General features: G+C 31.5%; 1 protein-coding gene and 1 pseudogene across 1 annotated transcript; both read left to right on the forward strand.

The window, feature by feature from the left end:
* The first annotated feature begins 15,826 nt into the window (after window positions 1–15,826).
* On the forward strand, window positions 15,827–17,898 carry LOC139890073 (probable phospholipid hydroperoxide glutathione peroxidase; annotated as a pseudogene).
* A 4,434-nt stretch (window positions 17,899–22,332) lies between these two features.
* LOC139890074 (uncharacterized) lies at window positions 22,333–23,274 on the forward strand. The gene has a single exon (XM_071872976.1). The coding sequence runs from the start codon at window positions 22,333–22,335 to the stop codon at window positions 23,272–23,274; it is 942 nt and encodes a 313-aa protein (XP_071729077.1).
* The last annotated feature ends 2,766 nt before the right edge of the window (window positions 23,275–26,040 follow it).

Consider the following 26,040-nt stretch of genomic DNA (forward strand, 5'->3'; position numbering starts at 1 on the left):
CCCCATCATTGAAAAATTCGAAAAACGCCTCTCCGATTGGAAAGCCAAAACCATATCCTATGGCGGTCGGCTCACTTTAATAAAATCCGTACTTTCAAGCCTACCACTCTATTATTTCTCCCTATTTCACGCACCTACCAAAGTCATTAACTCTCTAGAAGCAATTAGAAGAAAATTCTTTTGGGGCGGGTCCGAATCAAACAACAAAATTAATTGGATAAAGTGGGAATTAATCTTATCACCATATGACAAAGGAGGGCTTAACATTGGATCCTTATTTTGTAAAAACATTTCTTTACTTTGTAAATGGTGGTGGAGGTTCCACAACGAAAAAACCGCTTTATGGGTAAAAATAATCTCGAGTATTTACGGGGCGGGGGGCGGGGTTTGCACTAACGATTTTTCTAGAAAAGTTTCAGGTAGAACAATTTGGAACGAGATCATTAAAGCAGGGAAAATCGCGGACAACATCGGAATTAGCTTCTCATCCTCGATCAACAAATGCATTGGAAATGGCTCGAACACCAAATTCTGGACCGACATTTGGTGTGGTACGGAACCACTCAACAACCTGTTCCGAAGGCTATACATGCTCGACTCAAACAAAAACGCTTCAGTCGCGGACCGTCTCACACTCTCCAACACAATCACACACGGTTCATGGGCTTGGACTCGTACACCTACCGGACGTGGACTTCGCGAGCTAACTGAACTAAACAATCTCATATCATCCATCTCCCTTACCGAGGCGCCGGATTCATGGAAATGGAACCTCGACCCTTCCGGTTCCTTCTCTACAAAAATGCTATCTCATATCCTTGATAACTTAAAACTCGCAACTTCACACAGTTCGACACCAACACCTAGAAATAAATTCTTACCACAAAAAATCTGCATTTTCATATGGCGTGTCATAAACGGTAGAATACCAACTAGATCCGAACTCGACAAAAGAAATATCGACCTTGACTCAATATTGTGCCCAATTTGCGAAGCGCAAATCGAATCCATAGATCATATCCTCTTTCTATGTCCAAAAACCACTCAAATATGGAGTTCCATTCTACAATGGTGGAAGCTCCCCAACAACTTACTAACTAACTTCTCCGACATTACATCAATCAACCAAAACCTCTCCCCCAATCAAACCGGTACCTCAATTTGGCAAGCCACCAAATGGTCCACCATCTACATCCTATGGAAACACCGCAACTTAAAAGTCTTTAGCAAGAAAGATTGGAACCACGACATCATACTCAACGAAATACAAACACAAAGCTATTCTTGGATCTCAAAAAGAGCAAAAAAATCACCAATCGAGTGGCACCAATGGCTCATAAACCCATCCTCCTACATCTTCTCGGATACACAAAGAACAGGAATCGGCTGAAACTATTCGAATCTCGCATACTCGCATGATCATAGTCATCAAATGTAATCGAGTTGTAATATTCGTTGTATAGTTTATAGGGACTTGTACTTATCCGGTTTATATTAATATAATTTACTTGCTTTTCAAAAAAAAAAAAAAAAAAAAAAAACAATTCTATTATTTTTTCTGTCCACGATAACACGACATATAGTTGTTAGTTGATCAACGATTGTTGTCTGAGTTTAAACCTCACGAGAGACACGAATCATCCACCCAGGGGCGGATCTATATAATACCCAGTGGTGGCAAGGGACACCACTGAAATACGCGATTTAGTGAAATTTTTTTGGGGTTTTTAACTAGTAACACCACTGGATAGTGTGCATTTTTTTGAGTGACAGCATTGAAATAAGACATCTAGTAGAAATTTTTTGAGGGTTTTAACCGATGACACCAGTGACTATCAATCCTAGATCCGCCACTACATCCGATACATCAATACATCCCATATCTATAATAGGACAATTTATCTATTGAAAAATAAAAGGGAATGTACTAAAGAGTGATATTTATCTAAGAACAACATTCTGATTCTCAATAACAAGCATTATTTTGCCTTTCATTCGATAAATAATTAGGTCGATATTCTCAAATTTTAATAGTTCACTGAATCGATCACTATGTGACACATACGATGTGTTAATCCTTAAAATATGCTACCAGTGCACATTTTTTGTTTTGTAGTTTAAAGTGGAATATATTTAATAAATAAAAGTTGTTTTTTTTTTTTTTTTTATAAAAAAACAAACAAGGCGTTAATAAATAAAAGTTGGTTTGCTTTTATAAAAACAAACAAACAATGCGATTGGTACAGTTGATGGTTTTTTTAACGTCAAGCAACTTTTGTTAAAACCTATAGCAAATAACTAGAGGTATAAGAAAAAGATACATCAGTCTATAACGGTTTTAAGAACCAATCGTTTCAAAATAAATTTTCTCTACCTCTATTGGTAACATGATAATAGGAAGTAGATTTAATAAAGTTAAATAACTCTCCTTTTTGAATTTTAACATTCGAGAACACAATATCATTTCAGAAGCTCAAAATAGCCCATAAACATGTTGCAAACTAGTTAGAGAAATTCGTGTTTCACTACGGGGTAATACAAATTGTTTTTTATATTCTAATTAACTATAAATTCGGAAAAATATTGTGTTGTAGCTCATATGATAGTGAGATTGGCTTTCTTAGCGACTGGTCAGGAATTCGACTCCCGTGAGGTGCATCATTGCAAAGGTTGCCCTTAAGCCTTGAATTCAATCCAAGGGTACCTTTCCGCACATCGCGTTGTGTGGGCAGTGGGATAGGGGGTTTAATTTTACCGTCCATGCTCTAGGATTGGATCGAGTTTCATCTTGGGCCGGCAACCGAGGGAGATGAAAGCGTGGGTGGTTTAGTCCCCTAGGTGATCCCGAACTGCTGATAAAAAAAATTGTAAATTGAGAAAAAATAATATTTAATATATAGATCATAGAAAAAAATAATTGTTATAAATAAATATACATTATAAAATGGTAGTTAAAAAAAATTCGTGACATAACTATCATAAGAGACATATATTTTTTTTCAACAAATGAATGATTTTTTTTTTTGGTGAATTACTTTATGAGCAATATAGAATTAATTGATTAAAGTCATGATATATATATTTTTTAAAATTTCTGATGAAGTTGTTCATAACTGAAAATGGCATGAAGAAAAAATTTAGACAAAATTGCTGAAATGGTCTTTGTGGTTTGTATTAAAATGTTGATTTCGTTCCTATGCTTTTTATTTTTTTTTTATGAATTTGGTCCCAGTGGTTTGTCAATGTTGTTGATTTAGTCTCTATTTCTTACGCCCGTAAAAAAATTCTGTTAACTCGAGTCATGTGCCAGACATGTGAGGGTATTTTCGTCTGTTTCTTTCCTTTATTGACAAAATTGCTAAAATCGTCCATGTGATTTGTACCAAAATTGCTGATATAGTCCATGTGATTTGTTCGAAAATTGTTGATTTCATCCCTACAACCATTTCATCGTTTACAGATTCGGTGGTGTTTGGCGGTTAATGGCGACAATGTGTAAAAGTAGCTCAAAACATCAAATGAAATGCATCAAATTGTTAAACTGAGTTTGAGTAACCCACATTCACATGAATATATGTAATTCGAAGCATGATATGCATATACATACATTATATTCGTATAAGTATTAGAAAATGAATGTTAAAAGCGAAAATTTGAGAACGTAGATTGAAGAAGAAGAATCGTATCTAATCGTTGATATGTTTAATTTCGTACGAGATTGTTTTGTTGAAATGTGATACATGGATTTTAATTTCGACCGCAGGCTGAACCGTGAACAGTCTGACATTCTTTGTCTCACTCCTAAAAATGTTGATTTGACAACACCTTACAGCACAATAAAGTTTCAAATGAAAATTAAAGTACTGAGATGCAATCAATGAAAAAACATCTAAGTTAGGTACTCATCACCATTCATATCCACTTTCATGCCCCGTCATAATCCATCTGGACGAATACATTACATTTGGTTACATCGCGAGGTACTTGACCTCTATATGATACATTTTACAAACATTGCATTCGTTTTTAAAAGACAAACTTTCATTACATCGACAGTTGACGGCATGCATGCATACCATTTCAAAATATATCCAACTATAATTGACATAGTAATAATCTTGATGAACTCAACGACTCGAATGCAACGTCTTTCGAAATATGTCATGAATGACTCCAAGTAATATCTCTATTATGATCAAATGCACAGCGGAAGATTTCTTTCATCCCTGAGAATAAACATGCTTTCAAGTGTCAACCAAAAGGTTGGTGAGTTCATTAGTTTATCATAAACATTCATTTCCATCATTTTAATAGACCACAAGATTTTCATCTTTCATTTCTAATAAATGTAATCTCATATCAGGCATTTCGTACGGCATGGAGATAAAAAATCATTCATATGGATTGAACACCTGGTAACCGACGTTAACTTAATGCATAGAATATCCCCAAAACAGAACCTCTCGTATGTATAATAATCTCGAAGTACTAAAGCATTCGTACCCCGAATGGGACTTGTCAAGGTCCATAGATCTATCTTTAGGATTCGCGTCAATCAGGGGTCATTTCCCTAAATTCTTAGGTTACCAGACTTGAAGGGCGATATTCGGTTTAATAATCCAACCATATAATGTAATTTTAAGTACATGTGTCTATTTCATAAAACATTTATAAAAGCAGCGCATGTATTCTCAGTCCCCAAAATATATATAGCTGAAGCATTTAAAAAGGGAGCAAATGAAACTCACTCTACAATATTTTGTAGTAAAAATATTCATACGACGATACTGAACAATGCAGGGTTGGCCTTGGATTCACGAACCTATATCATTCATATATATATTAAAACATATACTTGTAATCGAACAAATATATATATATATATATTATTAGTGATATAACTGTTGTTTTAATACATTATGTGTTCCATTAATAACTTAAATATATTTCTTTCATAGATCTTGAATAATTAATTATTATTATAATAATAGAGTTAGGTTACATGTATTAGATATGGTTTTATATAATTAATAGTTATTTTAATAATAATAATAATACTAGTAATAATAAAATGATAATACTAATTATTATTAATGGTAGTGTTAGTAATAATATTGATGATAATGATAATAATAATCAATAACTTACTTAAATCATAATTTTATCCATAGTTTTTAAATCCATAAATTTATACATATTACTTATTATTATTTGTAGCAAAATATTATTTTCATATTCGAAGTTTTGAATTAATGTCTATAACAATACTTTTTAATCAGGATCTTTACTAAATCTTAATTATATTATACTTAATTCATAACTTAATTATAATATTTTTATTTCATAACACTCTTCCTAATATTCTAATATCCTCTTATTTAAATTAAAAAGAAAATAATAATACAATTAATGCTTAATTCTAAGACTAGTCTTATTAATAATGATAATAATAATATTACATATACCAATGATAATAATATTCATAATATTGACGTTAGTAGTAACAATAATTAACATAACAATAATCTTGATCGTAATGATTAATAATAACAATAATAATACGATACTAATAATAATATTTATAATAATTTGTATTATGTTCATAATAATGATACTAATAATAATAATAATGATCATAATAAAAATAATAATACATATATTAATATTAGTAATAATAATAACAATACTACTAAGTAATGATAATAATATTAGTATTAGTAACAATTTTAACAATAATAATTAATACTAGCAATAATAATAATAATAATAATAATAATAATAATAATAATAATAATAATAATAATAATAATAATAATAATAATAAATAATGGTGAGAAAACTACCTCACAAGAGTTCCAAAAAAATAGCTGCCAACGCCCGCGCTCGAACCCGAGGCCTCCCGCTTACGCACAAACACTCCTTACCATTACTCCGTATCAGTTATCTGTTTTAAATCTCTAACCTAAACTATATATTCTATAAGTTTCAATCTGATTCTTCTTCATCATCACAAACTAATCGATCTGTATTACAATCAACCAAACCACAAATTACCAGTTTGTTTTTAGACTTTGAAATTAAAACAGACAATTTGATGAGGGTTTTTGATTGACAGAAAAAGAAGAATCAAAATAAAATAAAAATAGAATAGCAGGAGTATGTTCTTCACGAACGATTAACACATAATTCAAATTCCATCCATTGGATGCAATTGTTGTATGGAATCAAATGAAATGAGTTTCAATCGTTGCGTCTAACATCTTGTGCATAATCTTAATCCTACTTAATATTAAAATCACAGAATGGTGATGATTACCCACGAAGAACACGATGAAGCTGAAAATTGAATTATAAAATCCGAACACTTATAGCCTATGATTACTTCACAAAATACTTAATAAATCCTTCAAGGAACCTTCTGGCTTTGTCAATTGATCCTGGAACAACATCTACAATTCGATTTTGAATTTTAAAGATTTAGTTGACTTTTTGATTGTAAACTTTGACTCAAAAATTCGAAGGTAATCGGAGGAATTAGATATTGAAAACTTGCAGAAAGTTCAATTAGATGATTTCTAACACTTCTGCATTTTTGGATTTTTACAATTGTTTTGAAATTGAGTGATGGAATAAAAGTTACAATGAGCAGGGGAGTCGGATTATTTTTCTCCAAATTTCGGTGTTCTTCCTTCTACCACAACAGCCCAACGAATTTTACGCTACTATTGAATGATTAATATAGCGATAGTTTGTTTTGTTGTGATGATTGGATATCAAATTGAATTCACGGATTGAATAGAAAAGAGAAAAAAATAAATAAATAAATAAATAAATAAGAAGATATTGACATACAGATATCCGATTCATTTTATTATATAATATATATAATATAATATATAATTAATAATATTAATTATAATTACATTAATAATAATAATACTTTTAATATAGACATACTATTAACAATAATAATATTAATAATTAATAAATATATATTAATGATAATAATAATAATAATAATAATAATAATAATAATAATAATAATAATAATAATAATAATAATAATATTGATACTAGTAATAATAAAAATGATAATAATGATATTATTAATGATAATATTAATAAATTGTATTACTTTCTAATAATATTAATGATTTTTAGAATAATAATAATAACATGAATATTACATGTATTAAATTCTATATCTATATATAATATTAAAAAATAATATTCATATTACTGATATTATTATTAATATTTATTTTAATGAAAGTAATAACAACATTATTAATATAATAACTATATTTTATCTTGTCATTACCTTTAATATATAAATATTACAATTCATTAATTTTATCATATTTATCAAATATTTATTATATAACAACATATATTGAATATTGAATATTTATGAATTTTATATATATTACATTATATATAGTATCACTTATGTACATAATTTATATAAATATATATATTCATTTTACTAACAACTTAATTATTATATTTATTATTTTACATTTTTAATTCTAATTGATTAAAGTATGCTTTTATTAATTCAAAACATTTTATATATATGTATATATATATATATTTATATTTATATTTACACACAATTGTTCGTGAATTGTCGGGCATAGTCAAAGGTTAACTGGATTTATGTAAACAATACCAAAAATTTTGAGACTCAATGTTACTGACTTTGCTTATCGTGACGAAATCGTATAAAGATTAAGTTTAAATTTGGTCGGAAATTTCCGGGTCGTCACAGTGCCTACCCGTTAAAGAAATTTCGTCCCCGAAATTTGCTCGAGGTCGTCATGGCTAACAATTAGAATGTTTTCATGACAATATGAGTTGATAATAGAGTTTTATTACTATAGTGTAATATGAATAAAACAATTCGTTTATATGAAGAGTACGAGTGAAGCTATCACAAAAGAGTGAAATGAGAAAATAAAGTTTTGTCATAACTTTTGACATAGATAGGGCTGATTTCCGGAGTTCAAGGGATTTAAAGACAATCTTTGAAATCTGAATAAGATATGATTTCCTCAGGATTAAGGAAATTAGGATCTCTCTAAATAAATATAGAAATCTGCATTGATTTATTTATAGGTTATTTCACTATAATTTAACTTCTTCCATTCCATTATTTTTTTACCACACCTATACTCAATTCCCAAATTCAAAAGATTGTGAAAATGCTTAATCCAGTTCTGATTCTTGTCCTTATCCTTACTATCGCAACAATCATTCTCCTTTTCCAACTACCACTGGAGGAATCTGTTTTCTTCTACTTCGCCCTTGGGGTTATAATGTTTTTAATTCTCCCGTGTCTTTATGTTGCGATAAACATTGATATACACGGTTTGTAATTTATATGTTGTTATCGAACTTTATATTCTCCCTTATATTTCGGAGTTCTTTGCCTTTTTATTCTCTTATCGACTCTAAGTACAACAAATAATGGTCCAAAATTTGTAGGTATGTGATTTTGAAATGAACATAGTTAATGTTATAAGAAGGAGATTGTAATGGCACGATATTGATTGGTTAAGTTACCAGAATTCAAGAGAAAAGATAGAACTATCAGGAAGATATGTTCTCGATATCTTCGGAGATTAGATAGAATGTAAGAGTCGTGTAACATAGCACATGATGACGTTATAGTCTGTGAATCCTCATGTTTCATTAAAAACTCAGCATGACTTACTGTAATATAATCACGTTGATCAAGTTTCATTATATTATACTAACTCATGCATCAATTTTCAACACTACTTCAAAAACATTCATATTTTAATTTCAAATTTTTCAGAATTTAGAAACTAAAACAGTTTCCTTTCTGACGTAACACTGATATCGCGAAGAGATAAATGATTTCAGATAAGACTAGTTATAAAAATATCTTCAGAAATATCGAGGATATTTATAATGAAAGATTCGATGATATCTTAGAATTTCTAGTATCGATGGATGATGAATAAGATTTGTCTGTAAAGATTTGGAGTCAGGAGAAAGGTATTCGTTAATGACTTAAGCAAATGTTGAGTCATTTGGATTCTTTGAAAGCAGGTTTAGTCTTTGTGATTTATCCACAGCCTCCTTCATGGTTTGCTCAATCCGTTTTCCGATTCCAACTTTTCTGAGCTTTGCCAACATACTATTCTTTATCATCAAACTTTCGGCTGTTAAGGCAGTCTTCAGTTTTTTTTTTTACTGCTTCATCAATTTTTTTAAAACTCAGAAAACTGATTCATAGGCTAAAGCGCTTTTCAGAAATTCAGAATTGAAATTCGTAAATCCAGGAGATAGAAGTTATATATATATATAATTGTTGTCGTAGAATCGCTGAAAAATTCGAGATTATCGATTGATGCCTCACGGTATTTGGTATGGTAATTATCGTTATAAGATGCTGATGAGTTCATGATAAGAATTCAATGAATAAATATAGTGATTTTTTGGAGAGATTTAAACCAACAAGTGACGAAGTTGCTGATACGTTTACTGTTAATGTAATGGGGTGTAAACGGTTCCCCGGTAACAATAAAAGAGCATGCATATATATCAAGGTTATAATAAGGTTGTTTTGAACGAAAAATTCGAAGTTGTCTTACTGGAGCTGTGACAAAATTGGCTAATTTGAAAAAGAATTGAAATGATATTTTCGGTAATAACAATGTCAAAGGAACTAGCACATATACGTGTTAAATGTTTACTCAGGTTCCGAGTGTTTTTAGGTGCATAACTATATGTATCAATCTTTTCTTCCGTAGATGAAGTGCGGTTGGTTCATTCTCTCGATTGAGGTGTTTTCAAGAATCATGAAAAGTTTGAACGCAGATTGTAATCGTCAAGTTACAAATGAGGTTTAAGATGAGATCAAGTGGCAAACTTGAAGAATTATTTAGTTTCATTTGTTAAAATCAATATTTTAATTCATTTTAATTGTCCAATGTTGGTAGTCCACAGTTTGTAGTCCACAGTTAGTAATTCAATAATTCATATACAGTTTAATATATAATATTTGAATTAATTAATACATATTCATGACCCATTGTATACATGTCTCATACTCGATCACAACTCAAAGTATATATATTATTATAGAATCAACCTCAACCCTGTATAGCTAACTCCAGCATTACTGCATATAGAGTGTCTATGGTTATTCCAAATAACATATATAGATCGATATGATATGTCAAAATCTTGTATACGTGTCTTGATATTTAAAGTGCGTAAAATAAATAACAGAAATTAAATGACGATAAATAAAATTGCGAGAATATAAATTGCGATAATTAAATTGCGATAAATAAAATGTAATCAGTTAGCTAGGAACAGTTAGCGTGGATTCTTAACAAAATTTCTCATAGTTAATTTGTTTGTTTCTAACAAATTTTATTTTTTGTCCAATGTTTTCTTCATTATGCCACTTGTTGGATTCTGATAGGTCAAAATCCAAATATGAAATTGAATGAAAATGATTATTCTGCGGTGAACGGATACGTATATCTGTGGGTGTAAGTAGGATAGTAAATGACTGTTGAATCAGATTCGAAGAATGTACAGTGTAACTTATTAATGTGAAATCTAAATATTTCTCGGGTATTACCTACCCGTTAAAATATTTTCACCATTAATCGTTTGTACAAAAGAATTTTTAATTACAATCTTTATGAAAATATACTTACATATATATTTTCTTTAGATGTAATCATGGATTTAACGAGTCAATATGATATTAAACTCATTTGATTTACCGTTAGAACAAGAATATATAATCTCCAGAACATTAGAGATTACATAATAGTAATGTCGTACGAAGATAAATAATGTAGAACGTCATGTAGAACGATGATTATGCTTGAGGTACAGATTGTGATGTTGAGGCGTGTGTTGTTGTGGTTTGTGTTGTTGCTGGTGGTACTGTTGATGCCGTTGATATTGCTGAAGCTGGTACATTTTGCACCATATTTTTCAAGGCTACAACTCGGGCGCGAAGCTCGTTGACTTTATTACTCCAGGATGATTGTCGATAGGAACGAGCGAATGAATAAGGTTTAGAATCTGACTTGTGATATAGTCGTGGCGAGATATTCCGGAAATGAGAGAGAAAATGGTATTACGAATAGGTTCGCCGGTAAGTGCTTTAGGTTCTTCGCCAAGAGGTGATTTCGGTTAATGGAAAGGATCACCTTCTTCTTGTCTCCATTGATTAAGTTGACTACGAACCCATCAGATGAATTGGGGATGGCTGATTGGTTGATTCATTCTGGTGACACTGCTTTCGGAGCTTAGATGAAACTCATGTCGGAATAGCTGTCGAAATCCGAGGAATTCGAACTGGTTTAGGGATTCATCTCGTACGATCAGATGACGGATTTTCGATAAGAAATAGATTATAGGATATAGATTAGTACCCTGCAATACATAATTTACATATGCATATATAATACTAAAATCCCATAAGTTACGGAGGAATCTACGGAAGCTGTCAGGCAAAGGTAACAATAACAGATACGCTAAGATATGAATTTATTTATACACTGTCTATGCAATAGAGGCAGCAAGACGTGTCTAGACTTTAAGGATGATAAGCAAATAATTTTCGACACTAAATGATAATCAAAACTTTTGACATGCAGACATGGTCGAAGTCCAGACTTACTAATGCATCTAAGCAACTATCAGTTAGACACACTAATGCAAAATCTGAGAATAAACATGCTTTCAAGTGTCATCCAAAAGGTTGGTGAGTTCATTAGTTTATCATAAACATTCATTTCCATCATTTTAATAAACCACAAGATTTTCATCTTTCATTTCTAATAAATGTAATCTCTTATCAGGCATTTCGCACGGCATAGAGATAAAAAATCATTCATATGGATTGAACACCTGGTAACCGACGTTAACTTAATGCATAGAATATCCCCAAAACAGAACCTCTCGTCCGTATAATAATCTCAAAGTACTAAAGCATTCGTACCCCGAATGGGACTTGTCAAGGTCCATAGATCTATCTTTAGGATTCGCTTCAATCAGGGGTCATTTCCCTAAATTCTTAGGTTACCAGACTTGAAGGGTGATATTCGATTTAATAATCCAACCATAGAATGTAATTTTAAGTGCTTGTGTCTATTTCGTAAAACATTTATAAAAGCAGCGCATGCATTCTCAGTCCCAAAAATATATATAGCAGAAGCATTTAAAAAGGGAGCAAATGAAACTCACTCTACAATATTTTGTAGTAAAAATATTCATACGACGATACTGAACAATGCAGGGTTGGCCTTGGATTCACGAACCTATATCATTCATATATATATTAAAACATATACTTGTAATCGAACATATATATATATATATATATATATATATATATATATATATATATATATATATATATATATATATATATATATATATATATATATATATATATATATATATATATTATTAGTGATATAACTGTTGTTTTAATACATTATGTGTTCCATTAATAACTTAAATATATTTCTTTCATATATCTTGAATAATTAATTATTATTATAATAATAGAGTTAGGTTACATGTATTAGATATGGTTTTATATAATTAATAGTTATTTTAATAATAATAATAATAATACTAGCAATAATAAAATGATAATACTAATTATTATTAATGGTAGTGTTAGTAATAATATTGATGATAATGATAATAATAATCAATAACTTACTTAAATCATAATTTTATCCATAGTTTTTAAATTCATAAATTTATACATATTACTTATTATTATTTATAGCAAAATATTATTTTCATATTCGAAGTTTTGAATTAATGTCTATAACAATACTTTTTAATCAGGATCTTTACTAAATCTTAATTATATTATACTTAATTCATAACTTAATTATAATATTTTTATTTCATAACACTCTTCCTAATATTCTAATATCCTCTTATTTAAATTTAAAAGAAAATAATAATACAATTAATGCTTAATTCTAAGACTAGTCTTATTAATAATGATAATAATAATATTACATATACCAATGATAATAATATTCACAATATTGACGTTAGTAGTAACAATAATTAACATAACAATAATCTTGATCATAATGATTAATAATAACAATAATAATACGATACTAATAATAATATTTATAATAATTTGTATTATGTTCATAATAATGATACTAATAATAATAATAATGATCATAATAATAATAATAATAATACATATATTAATATTAGTAATAATAATAACAATACTACTAAGTAATGATAATAATATTAGTATTAGTAACAATTTTAACAATAATAATTAATACTAGCAATAATAATAATAATAATAATAATAATAATAATAATAATAATAATAATAATAATAATAATAATAATAATAAATAATGGTGAGAAAACTACCTCACAAGAGTTCCAAAAAAAATAGCTGCCCACGTCCGGGCTCGAACCCGAGGCCTCCTGCTTACGCACAAACACTCCTTACCATTACTCTGTATCAGTTATCTGTTTTAAATCTCTAACCTAAACTATATATTCTATAAGTTTCTATCTGATTCTTCTTCATCATCACAAACCAATCGATCCGTAATACAATCAACCAAACCACGAATTACTAGTTTGTTTTTAGACTTTGAAATTAAAACAGACAATTTGATGAGGGTGTTTGATTGACAGAAAAAGAAGAATCAAAATAAAATAAAAATAGAATAGCAGGAGTATGTTCTTCACTAACGATGAACACAGAATTCAAATTCCATCCATTGGATGCAATTGTTGTATGGAATCAAATGAAATGAGTTTCAATCACTGCGTCTAACATCTTGTGCATAATCTTAATCCTACTTAATATTAAAATCACAGAATGGTGATGATTACCCACGAAGAACACGATGAAGGTGAAAATTGAATTATAAAATCCGAACACTTATAGCCTATGATTACTTCACAAAATACTTAATAAATCCTTCAAGGAACCTTCTGGCTTTGTCAATTGATCCTGGAACAACATCTACAATACGAATTTGAATTTTAAAGATTTAGTTGACTTTTTGATTGTAAACTTTGACTCAAAAATTCGAAGGTAATCGGAGGAATTAGATATTGAAAACTTGCAAAAAGTTCAATTAGATGATTTCTAACACTTCTGCGTTTTTGGATTTTTACAATTGTTTTGAAATTGAGTGATGGAAAAAAAGTTACAATGAGCAGGGGAGTCAGATTGTTTTTCTCCAAATTTTGGTGTCCTTCCTTCTACCATAACAGCCCAACGAATTTTACGCTATTATTGAATGATTAATACAGCGATAGTTTGTTTTGTTGTGATGATTGGATATCAAATTGAATTCACGAATTGAATAGAAAAGAGAAAAATAAATAAATAAATAAATAAATAAATAAGAAGATATTGACATACAGATATCCGATTCGTTTTATTATATAATATATATAATATACTATATAATTAATAATATTAATTATAATTACATTAATAATAATAATACTTTTAATATAAACATACTATTAACAATAATAATATTAATAATTAATAAATATATATTAATGATAATAATAATAATAATAATAATAATAATAATAATAATAATAATAATAATAATAATAATAATAATAATAATAATAATAATAATAATAATAATAATAAAAATAATATTGATACTAGTAATCATAAAAATGATAATAATGATATTATTAATGATAATATTAGTAAATTGTATTATTTTCTAATAATATTAATGATTTTTAGAATAATAATAATAACATGAATATTACATGTATTAAATTCTATATCTATATATAATATTAATTAATAATATTCATATTACTGATATTATTATTAATATTTATTTTAATGAAAGTAATAACAACATTATTAATATAATAACTATATTTTATCTTGTCATTACCTTTAATATATAAATATTACAATTCATTAATTTTATCATATTTATCAAATATTTATTATATAACAACATATATTGAATCACTACAAGAAAAGTGAGTTTATAGGACCCTTTCCCTAGGACCCTCGTAAATCAGGGTCCTAAGGGCCATTTATTGGGACGGTTAAATATTTGAGGTACCAGTATGAGATACGCTTATAATGAGGTGTCCTAATAAGCTATAAGATGTCCTAAAAACCTATACGCTTATAAAGTGATGTTCTAAAAAGCTTTACGCTTTTTCAATGGTGCCCTAAAGAACTATACGGTTTTATAGTGGTGTTCTAAAATGCAATTTAATGTGATACATGAGTTTTTATGGTTAAATTATCTTAGGTTTTAATAGAACACTTATGAGATACGCTTTCACAGTTGTATCATACCTATTTGATATTTGATATGACACATGATTTATAGGGTCCTAAAATAATTCAATATTCACATATGTTGCCTGGATTGGAAAATTGAAATCCCTAAAATAAATCACCAAATTCAAAATAGAGTCAAAATTAATAAGAAAAATTGGGCGGGTAAATTGCCTCCATTTTTCTCAAGAATTTCTAGTATCCCTCCTAAACTATTTCCCCTAAAATTCTTATCCTCCATTTATTTTTTATTTAACCTGCAACACACGCACAGATTCTTCAACAACGCGATTATAACTCTTTGGTTTTGGTAATTAAAACTCTTTGATTTTGGTACATGTAAACTCATTACAACCACAAAAATTATCCTTTTTTGGACATCACCGCAAAAACTCTCTGGTAGCAACAGATTTGAAGAATTCAGCGATAAAAAAAGGTAGCAACAGATTTGAAGTCGGAAAATGGTAGTAGCAGGATATGAGGATTTTTAGATATCTACAACTACACATTTTCAATCAATCGAAGCAATCAGTTTATGATTTCAGTGTTAACGTTTGTTTATTTCATTTTTAGGGTTTTGAAGTGATATTCATTGATTAAAGGTTCTTTCTTTGTCATTATTGGTGATAAAAATCCAAACTTTATTCTGCTATTTAGCTGATATAAGTCTGATTTTATGGTTTGAAATTACTTTTATTGATTAAGGATGTATTTTTACAATCTGGGTATGAACATTTTGGTGTACTTCTTTTTCATCTTATGTATGGTTTAGTTGTATAAACAGATAAACCTGATTTTGGGGTTTTGAGAGTTGGTGTTTGGAACCTTGAATTAGCTTATTATAGCTAAAACTTATGCGAATTCCATTAAGCTCTAAAAAAGATGCCTTAACCTTACATGTTTTTCTCCTCCAATAATTACTATATGTCCCTTGAAATAAGCTTGCCCAGACACCTTGATTGTTGTGGGTTTGTGGAGGTGAAAATTTAGGTTTGTGTATTTTAGTTGAGTTTAGGATTTGATCTGATATTCTGATGTTTATTGATTAATGGACTGATGGTTTAGTTAAATTGTGGGTGTGTGTCTTTTGATGTAAAAATTTAATCTTGATTATGTTATTTGTGTTTTGTTTACTTCATGTTACTTGATAAGTCTTTGAAATGATCTAAATAAGTTGAACTTTTGAACTTTATTGTTTTAGATTATGCATAAACTTTTAAACTTGATCAATTAACTTGTGCGTGTTTATGTATTGCTATCTAGAAAGGCTGTTTCTTGAATCACTTGGTATGAGCATTCATTAACGATGCACAACAATTTTTATAGAAAGTAACTATATCGTTGGTTTGATGTTCGATGTTATTTCAGGATGCAAAGGGCCAAGAAGTGGATCTTAGCAAGTTTAGGGGAAATGTCTTGTTGATTGGTAACGTTGCATCACAATGGTGAGCTTTAAATATTGTTTTATGGTAAAAGTGACGATAATGATATTACGACTGTGATCTAATTCATTGTTTTCGTTTCACAGTGGCTTTACGAACTCTAATTACCCTGAGTTGACTACCCTGTACCAGAGGTACAAAGATCAAGATTCGTTATTTATAGTATTCTTTAGGTGTTTGTGTGTTTATTTAAAAAAATGTCGAAGGGCTTGTTGCAATTTAAAGCTAATTTTTTATAGGTCTTGAGATTCTTGCGTTTCCATCGAATCAATTTAACGAGCAAGAACCAGGAAGTAATGAAGAAATTCAGGAGTTTGTTTGCACTCGCTTCAAAGCTGAGTATCCCGTCTTTGGCAAGGTTTGTATTGTGGGATTGGAAGTTAAAGGTGGCCATTATGACCCATTTAATCTCTCTTCAATGCGATAAATGGTTTGGACGTATTGAAAGTTGATCAAAGTCTATGTCAAGTACATTAAATCTTGAATTAACTCCCTTAAAAGAACCCTATAGTATTTTTGCAATACTATGGCGTTACAATCATAATAATTGCGTTAACCATTTACGAGTTGACCCAAAACATTTTGTGCTGTTTCAACCAATGTAAATCGTGTTGACTTGTCACTCAACCTGACTAGCATACCCATTTTGCCACATCAAATGAAACTGATCAGAAATTGTTAAAATACTTGGTGTAGTGTACTGTCATTCCTTTTTTTTTTTTTTGCTCTTGAAAGACAAGGCCCAAAGTGTACTGTTTTGTTTTATTAATTGTTTTTGTTGTTAAATGGAATTTTCGATGTGTATAGGTTGATGAGAATGGAAAAGCGGCCGACCCGTTATACATATTTTTGAGGTCAAGCAAAGGAGGGCTTCTTGGTGACAGCATAAAGTGGAACTTCACTAAATTTCTAGTTGATAGCAAATGAAAGGTTGTTGATCGTTATGCTCCAACCACTACTCCTTTAAGCATCGAGGTGAAAAGTTAATAACATATGTTTATGTTTTTGTTCATAACGATCGCCTTTTAAAAAACTCATGTTTTTGAGTGTCTTTTTTTTTTTCCTACATTGCAGAAGGATATCAAGAAGCTCCTTGGTGTTGCTTAAGTACTACCGTGTCCGGTGATGTGCTCTTTGCTAGTAATTTTAATTTTTATCAATAAATGAGATATTATATATCTGTATGTGCGTTAAAGTTCTGTTTTCTGTGGTGTCTCTTATATGCAAATGAATATATATTCATGTTAAACTAATCTTATTGGTTTTAATTGGCATGATAATACGAATTTGCTTATTTTAATTTCAAGCTTTCGCAACAGTTAACTATATATATATATATATATATATATATATATATATATATATATATATATATATATATATATATATATATGTTATAGATTCTTAGCTGAACTAATTTGCTTATTTGATTTAACTATGAACTGTTGGTATTTTGTTTTTTACAGTTTGTGGAAGTGTATGTAATTTAATTCGGTATTATGTCTTTATAACTTTTATTATTATTAATTATTAATTTTAACATCGTTGAGGTTTATGCTTGTACATGAATAATTTGTTTGTAGGTAGTGCCTTTCGATTGAGAAGATTTAATGAAGACATCGGACTTATGCTTCATGACTTGATGCTTTTCATTAATTGTCAATTGTTACATTACTGTTATGTTGGATATTATATTGTTTAAGTTACCTATGTTTAGTGCTATTTGCAACAATATTATGTATTAAATCCTTTTTGGTATTTAATGAAATTTTCAATTAATTTGATTTCCAAATTCATTTCTAGAAATTATATATATATATATATATATATATATATATATATATATATATATATATATATATATATATATATATATATATATATATATATATATATATATATATACTTATGACTTGTTAGGACGTTTTTTGTGGTATTAAATTAACATCTAGTTATAATAGGACCCTTTTTTGTGGTCGTAAGTAGTAAATCGATATTTTAGGACCTTTTTATTGGTGCTAACATAGTTTGTCTTTATATTAAAACATTTTTTTGGGTCCTAATATGGTCTATCAATACAGATTTAGTGTCATATATAGTGTTTTAAAGACCCTTTTGTACGTCTCAAAATATTATAAAGTGTCCTAATATGTCACTCTATAAGGACACTTTCGATTTTGTTTATATGACTCAAACAAAAGTCTTATAATCATATACGAGATTTAGGACCCTTTTCACTTTATACAACCGTCTTATAGGAGACGCCATTTCGGTGCGTCCTTTCAAGTGAAAGGTCCTAAAACGGCACATTTTAGGACACTTATAGGGGTCTTATATAATCATTTTTCTTGTAATGAATATTGAATATTTATGAATTTTATATATATTACATTATATATAGTATCACTTATGTACAGAATTTATATAAATATATATATTCATTTTACCAACAACTTAATTATTATATTTATTATTTTACATTTTTAATTCTAATTGATTAAAGTATGCTTTTATTAATTCAAAATATTTTATATATATGTATATATATATATATATATTTATATTTATATTTACACACAATTGTTCGTGAATTGTCGGGCATAGTCAAAGGTTAACTGGATTTATGTAAACAATACCAAAAATTTTGAGACTCAATGTTACTGACTTTGCTTATCGTGTCGAAATTGTATAAAGATCAAGTTTAAATTTGGTCGAAAATTTCCGGGTCGTCACATCCACAACTCTCTATAAGAATCAATCATCAAAGCAAGACAATCATCACCATTTAATTCTAAGAAATGAGATCTATTGTTGAGGGAAGAGAAGTGCTTACCCATCATTTGTCTACCTATTCTCTTGATAATCTATTCAAAATTAAGTGGGATGCCTTCCTTAATCTAAGAGGACCACTTTACCCTCTTCACATCAATGAATTCTACAAAAACTTCAAATTTTCACAAAATGATGCAAAGATGTCATTTTCACTTTATGAAAAAGGATATTCTTTGACACTTGAAGAGTTTGGAAACATCATGGATGTTCTGAATGAAGGACAAACATTCTTCTTAAATCCAAATTCCTTTGATGAATTTCCTGAGTGGGTAAAGAGAGATATTGTTCTTGAAACATTATGCAATGGAACACTTAAAACTGATTCCATCAATGAGGATGGATTCCTTTTTCGTCATCTCGCTCTAACGTATGATCTTTGGTAACAAATCATTACCTCAAACGTCTATGAAAAGGGTGAACAGCTTGGGCGACTCGATGCACATGAGATCACTCTCCTATGGTGTCTTTTGAACTCATTCAAAGTAAATGTTGCATTTCTTATGGCTTCAAGAATGCAACATGCAGCTTAAAATCTTCGTATGTCCCTTCCGTATGGTCTTCATCTGACCAAACTTTTCACATATGTTGGTATGACATCTCCCTTTCACCATCCCACTCAAGCCTCTTCATACCCAATATGTAGAGCTTCAATCAAACAGGTCCATGAACCTTCACTAGACAATCCTCCTAACTTTTATTCTCTCTCACCTCGGGGACAAAATAGTGTAATTCATGGAAACATTCTAAACGTTGATCAAAGGTTAACCAATCTTGAGGATATCATCAGGGAGAATCATCACTCCTCAAATCACTACTCTTAAATCCCTACCAAAATCATGTAAATTTCGTCAAAGATATTACTTGCATGATTCTACTGTGTGTTCTTATTTTAGGTTTATGTGTGTATTTCTTGTGAGAAATGAATAAAATTGTGTGTTTTTATGTGTTGTGGTTGTTATTTTCCACCATGTACGATTCAAGGGGGAGCATTTGTCTTAGGGTGAGCTTAGTTTCAGGGGGAGCTAACCTTTTTGCTTCTACAAAAGGGGGAGAAAGTTGGATAAGTGATGTTAACACTTGTATGTATTTATAGATAAATGTACACCATCACTTATGTGTTTGTCATCATCAAAAAGGGGGAGAATGTGGGTTAACATGGGATTATGCTTAATGACTATACTAATCCTAACTCCTAACAATAAGTGTTTTGATGATTACATATGCACATAACTAAAGGTGATGGTAGACATCTTGACATAAATAAACAAGTTCACTAATGCACACTTGCTCTAGCAAAAGACCAAAACTATAGAAAGCTTAAAATGAAAAATAAGGTGAGTCCGTGGAAACTTGCACATAGATTTATGAAATCAGGGTTGCACGGTCGACTCCACGGATGACCGTGGATCGACCGCATAATCCTATTGTCCAGATTTTGATCAAAAAATGTTTGACCACTTCGGGCATCTATAATTTATGAAACCTGTTCATACATGCTTAGGATAGTTGCTTCCTTCATTCCCAAATGAGCTTTGGTCATTAAAACACTAATTTGGTCACTAAAACACTAATATTGATTAAGCCTTGTGTTAAAATTATCAATCTCAAGCCTGAATGTTTTTACTCTTTTCTCATTGTATGATTAGCATTTTGTAGGTTTTGTGGTCTGGGTCTATTGGGCTTAATGTTGGTTGATCCATTGGAGTGCTAAAGCTGTTGGGCTCCTCTTTGCTGTTGGGCTTGTTGCTGTCCAGCTGTCCAGTACCGCCTCCTCTTGTCTGGCATATTTATCCACGAGTGAAGGGATTAGGGCAAGACACAAAAAAATACAGACACGCTCCTCTCTAATATTATCATCATCATCTCGTTTTCATCTGCTATTTATTCTGGGTCGATTGTTATATAGGCTTATATATCCAATTTTGTAATTGATACAATCTGATTCCTATAAGTGTACTTAGCTATATTTATTTTTTTCATCAATTATAATTGAGTCTGCATTCATCGATCTTCATTAGAATAATCTTGGCACTGTGTTGAGTGAAATTGATTCAAGCTTCATCTTCTATAATTGTTTCTCTATTTTTATCATGGCATCAGAGCAGTTTGGCTGATTGTGGTGGTTGTGATCTGTTACTAGTTCATCAGTATCGATTTTGTTGATTTTGGTCATTGTGATCTGTTCTGATTGTGGTGGTTGTGATCTGTGCCGATTGTGGTGTTGATTTTGTTTTGTTGGATTTCTTGTGATCGTATTGGTGGTGGATTCTCAGATCCATCGGTCTTTTTACTGTAAACCCTAATTTGTAAAAATTAGGGTTAGGTTTTTAATCAAGGGCTGCCCTAAAGAAGCTGTTCTTCAATCTGCTGCTACTTCTTCTTTATCTTTTTTTTCCTAGCCGATCACCACTGTATTGTATTCTTTTATCCCTTTGTTTATCTCTTGTGTGTGATTCATTTTATATTGCTTGTAGAAGAAAAGGACTCTGAGTAAGACCTGGAACAGAATCCTCTTGAGATTTTGTTTATCTGGACCACTGCTCAGACCATCCTATAGGCTGCATTTGCATTTGTGTGCTTGCATCCATTTACTCAGTCCTTTATCCCTACAGATTTGCTTAGCTTTTGCCATCAGGTTACTTTCAATCTTATAATTGTGCATGTGTTTTCCTTTGTCTTGCTTGTGTTGATTCTTGCCTGTCTTCTACTATGGGTGATCAAACTGCTATTACATTGATTAGTAAGATTGACTTTGGTAACCCTCTCTATCTGCATGCTAGTGACACAACCAATACACCTTTAATATTCATTAAATTAAAAGGGACTGAAAACTACAATGTTTGGAGTAGAGCTATGTTACTTGCATTATCCACTAAAAATAAAGTAGGGTTTGTCAATGGAACATGTAGGAAAAGTACTGATAATGAAGTCCTTGCTGCTCAATGGGATAGGTGTAATTCTATTGTACTATCTTGGTTGTTAAGTTCTATATCTGAAGAATTATACTCTGGTCAAATATTTTCTGCTACTGCTTCTGTTGTTTGGACTGAACTTAAGGAAACCTATGATAAAGTTGATGGGTCTATAACATTCAATTTACATCAAAAAATCAGCTCTGTTAAACAAAGCGGTAGTAGTTTGTCCGAATATTATCATAAACTTAACACATTATGGAAACAATATGATGAAATGGTTAACTTACCTGCTTGTACTTGTGCTGCTGCTCCTGAATTTCAAAGACATAACAAAGTTTTAAAGTTGATGCAATTTCTAATGGGATTAGATGATACTTACATGTCAACCAGAAGTAATCTTTTACTTAGAGACCCATTACCTGATGTTAAGTCTGCATATGCTATTCTATCAAGGGAAGAATCACACAGGGGGGTTTCTGGGGTTGGGTCATCTAAAACTCAAAACTATGCTTTTGTTGCTCAAATTAATAACAACTCTTGGACAAACAGAAATAATAATAATGGCAGTTTTGGAAGAGAAAGAGGATTCAATAGGGGTCCTAACCTAAATCTTAAATGTACTAAGTGCAATAAACTAGGACACACCATTGATAGGTGTTATGAAATTGTTGGATACCCCTCTAATTATAAGAAACCTGTCAATGGACCTATAATGATACGCATATCCGCAGGATAATGCGGATGGGCATACAAAGCCCTAAACCGCACACAAAACTGTCATGTCAGAGATATGGCATGGGTATAGCCGCACTCTATGCGCCTATACCATCTGATGCGAGTTTTGTATACTTGCATAAGGGTCCAATACATTCTAGAAAAATGTACGGTATAATCAATTCGGATTCTTTTCCTTAAATAACAAAAGTTAGTTGGGATAAGATTGCATTTAATTAGGGAAGAGATTTTTACCGAAACCCTAATTCATGAGCCTGTAAATACATAGCTCATAAAACCTAATACATTCATTCGTTTACTCATACGTAAACCACATCATACAAATCTTCATCGTACGAACAAAGCTTCTTACAATCTTAAAGACTTTCAGGTATGTCTCGAACTATAAAACCTTCATGTCTTTAGGCCACTCAACCTCGTATGCTAGGTTGTTGGTGGACTCTCGACTGGCCACCCTGTCGGAATCGAAACGCTGCCGATGTGGGTTATTCACGACTACGCGTCGGAGGTCCGAATGTTGTTAGTCCTTAAACCCCATTATGCACGCAAGCGTAGGTTCACCTTGACCTCGTGAAAATATGCTTGATCATTTAGCGCCATCCGTGAGACCATTTATATGAAACAAACAAGATAGGAATTTATGTTGTATATAATTTATACGTATCTTTTTCCGTAAAGCTTCTTTGTTTAATTAATCGGTCACTTTCAGGTTTTTAATTGTCAGCAAAAATGGGTGGAGGAAGTAAGAGTGCAAAAAACCATGGGCGATCGGACTCTCCAGTAAGTCAAGGGTTTCAAACACCTACGACGACTGTTACGAATACACCGTCGACGCCACCAGCACCAACCAAGGGCGCATCAAAGCCTCCATCGACACCAAGTGTTGGAACAGGGCTGGTTACATCAGAAACTGTCCTGAATGAATCACCTAAGGGATGGTGGCACACTCTCGATGGAAGTTTACTGGAAACAGGAACTAGCTTTAAACCATTCGAGGATCTGTCACCAAAGATTCTGAGCTTCGGTTCTCCATGTGAAACGGTTCCACTAGGCTTTAAAGTTAAAACTACCTGTGTGGGTACAATACCAATTATCACCTCGGTTGAACCCGAAACACCGATTGAAAGGGTCACTACCGAGAAAGCTCAGGAAAGAATCAGGCAGATGGGTTTGAGAAATCCAGATGGTTCATACATCATGCTGACACCACAACAAGGGCCAACGGCGTGTACGTCTTCGCAACCAGTCCATACTGTTGCAAGCAATCAATATAGTGGGGCGCACTATGCCGCAACCCAGTCAAATAGCTTCATATCTCAATTACAACAAGTCGCGCCACCACACTTGGCACCCGCTTTCAATGATCCAGCGCGGGTACAAGAATTTATGAGCAATTGGTTCGCGGTGATGCAAGGGCAAAAAGCTAACCAAAGCCTTGAGTTAGCTCCCACAACAGAAAGGTTTGTGCCATACATCGCCAATCATCTCTTCACAGTCCCACCGGTGTTGCCTCTAACACTCGGAAGTTATGATGGGTTATCAGATCCGGATGACTTTTTACAAAAATTTGAAGGAACTGCAAGAACACACAGCTGGGGTGATGCAGTAGCATGCCATATGATACCGATAGTGCTGCAAGGAGTAGCAAGGGAATGGTTCAATAATTTGCCGGCCCAAAGTATTACAGGTTTTGGGGATTTGCGCGCAAGATTTTTATTAAACTTTCACAATTTGCGCGCACGCAAAAGAACACATATCGAATGTCACGACATTAAGCAGAAATCGAAAGAGAGCTTGGGAGAAATAATAGACATATATACCAAGGAGGTGGCTAAAATACAAGACTTGCCAGAAAGCCAGAAGGTATCCGGCTTTATACATTGTATAGATACCGATAGACACCTGTCTTTATGGCAACAGTTATGGAGAAGAGTGCCAGAAACCTTCGCGGAAGCCGTAAAAGAAACGCATGATTACATGCGGGCACAAGAAGATATAAAGCAGAATCGCGGAAGTACCTCTTCAAATATGGACATCGACGATGATTATTATCGAGTGCAGGGAAGAGGGTCAGAGTCTGGCAAACGTTATGGTGGTAATGGCCAACCTAGGAGTGGTAACTATCATAATGATAAGTATCGCAAATTCAACAACAATAAAGGGGGAGGAAGTCAGAGGTTCAAAAGCAGCCACACTGAAAATGTTGCGTTATTAAAAGACCTCACAAAAACACCAAAAGAAATTTTAGCTACAGAGGCAGTGTGCAAAAGCTTCAACCCCCCAGTACCTTTGTCAAAGTATGGAAACAGAGACAAAAGAAAATTTTGTGATTTTCACCATGATTACAGTCATGAGACCAATGAATGTCGGCACTTAATTGAAAAGGTAGTTTCTGAACTCAAAAGAGGAAGATTGCAACACCTGAAGAAAGATGCATGAGCACCAACCGATAAGTCAGAAGGAGAAAAAAAATATCTATGGCAAAAGAAGAATGAGGGAAACGAAATGGATAAAACCATAAGTATGGTAACCATCGCAGGTTGTAAGTATCTGAAGAATGTTAAAACACTCCCATCATATTCCCGGCCATAGCGCAGGAACCCTCGGATGCACCCATCACAATTAAGGGACGTGTTAAGAGCTACGGGTACATCATCAAGCGACTGCACATAGACACCGGTTGCGGTGTTGATATAATGTACGCGCACTGTTTCCGCTTGCTGCCAGGAGCTGTGCGAGCCAAGCTAGTGGCTCCTAACACTGCGTT

The sequence above is a fragment of the Rutidosis leptorrhynchoides genome, chromosome 2 (assembly GCF_046630445.1).
Source record: "Rutidosis leptorrhynchoides isolate AG116_Rl617_1_P2 chromosome 2, CSIRO_AGI_Rlap_v1, whole genome shotgun sequence".
Classification (NCBI taxonomy): domain Eukaryota; kingdom Viridiplantae; phylum Streptophyta; class Magnoliopsida; order Asterales; family Asteraceae; genus Rutidosis; species Rutidosis leptorrhynchoides.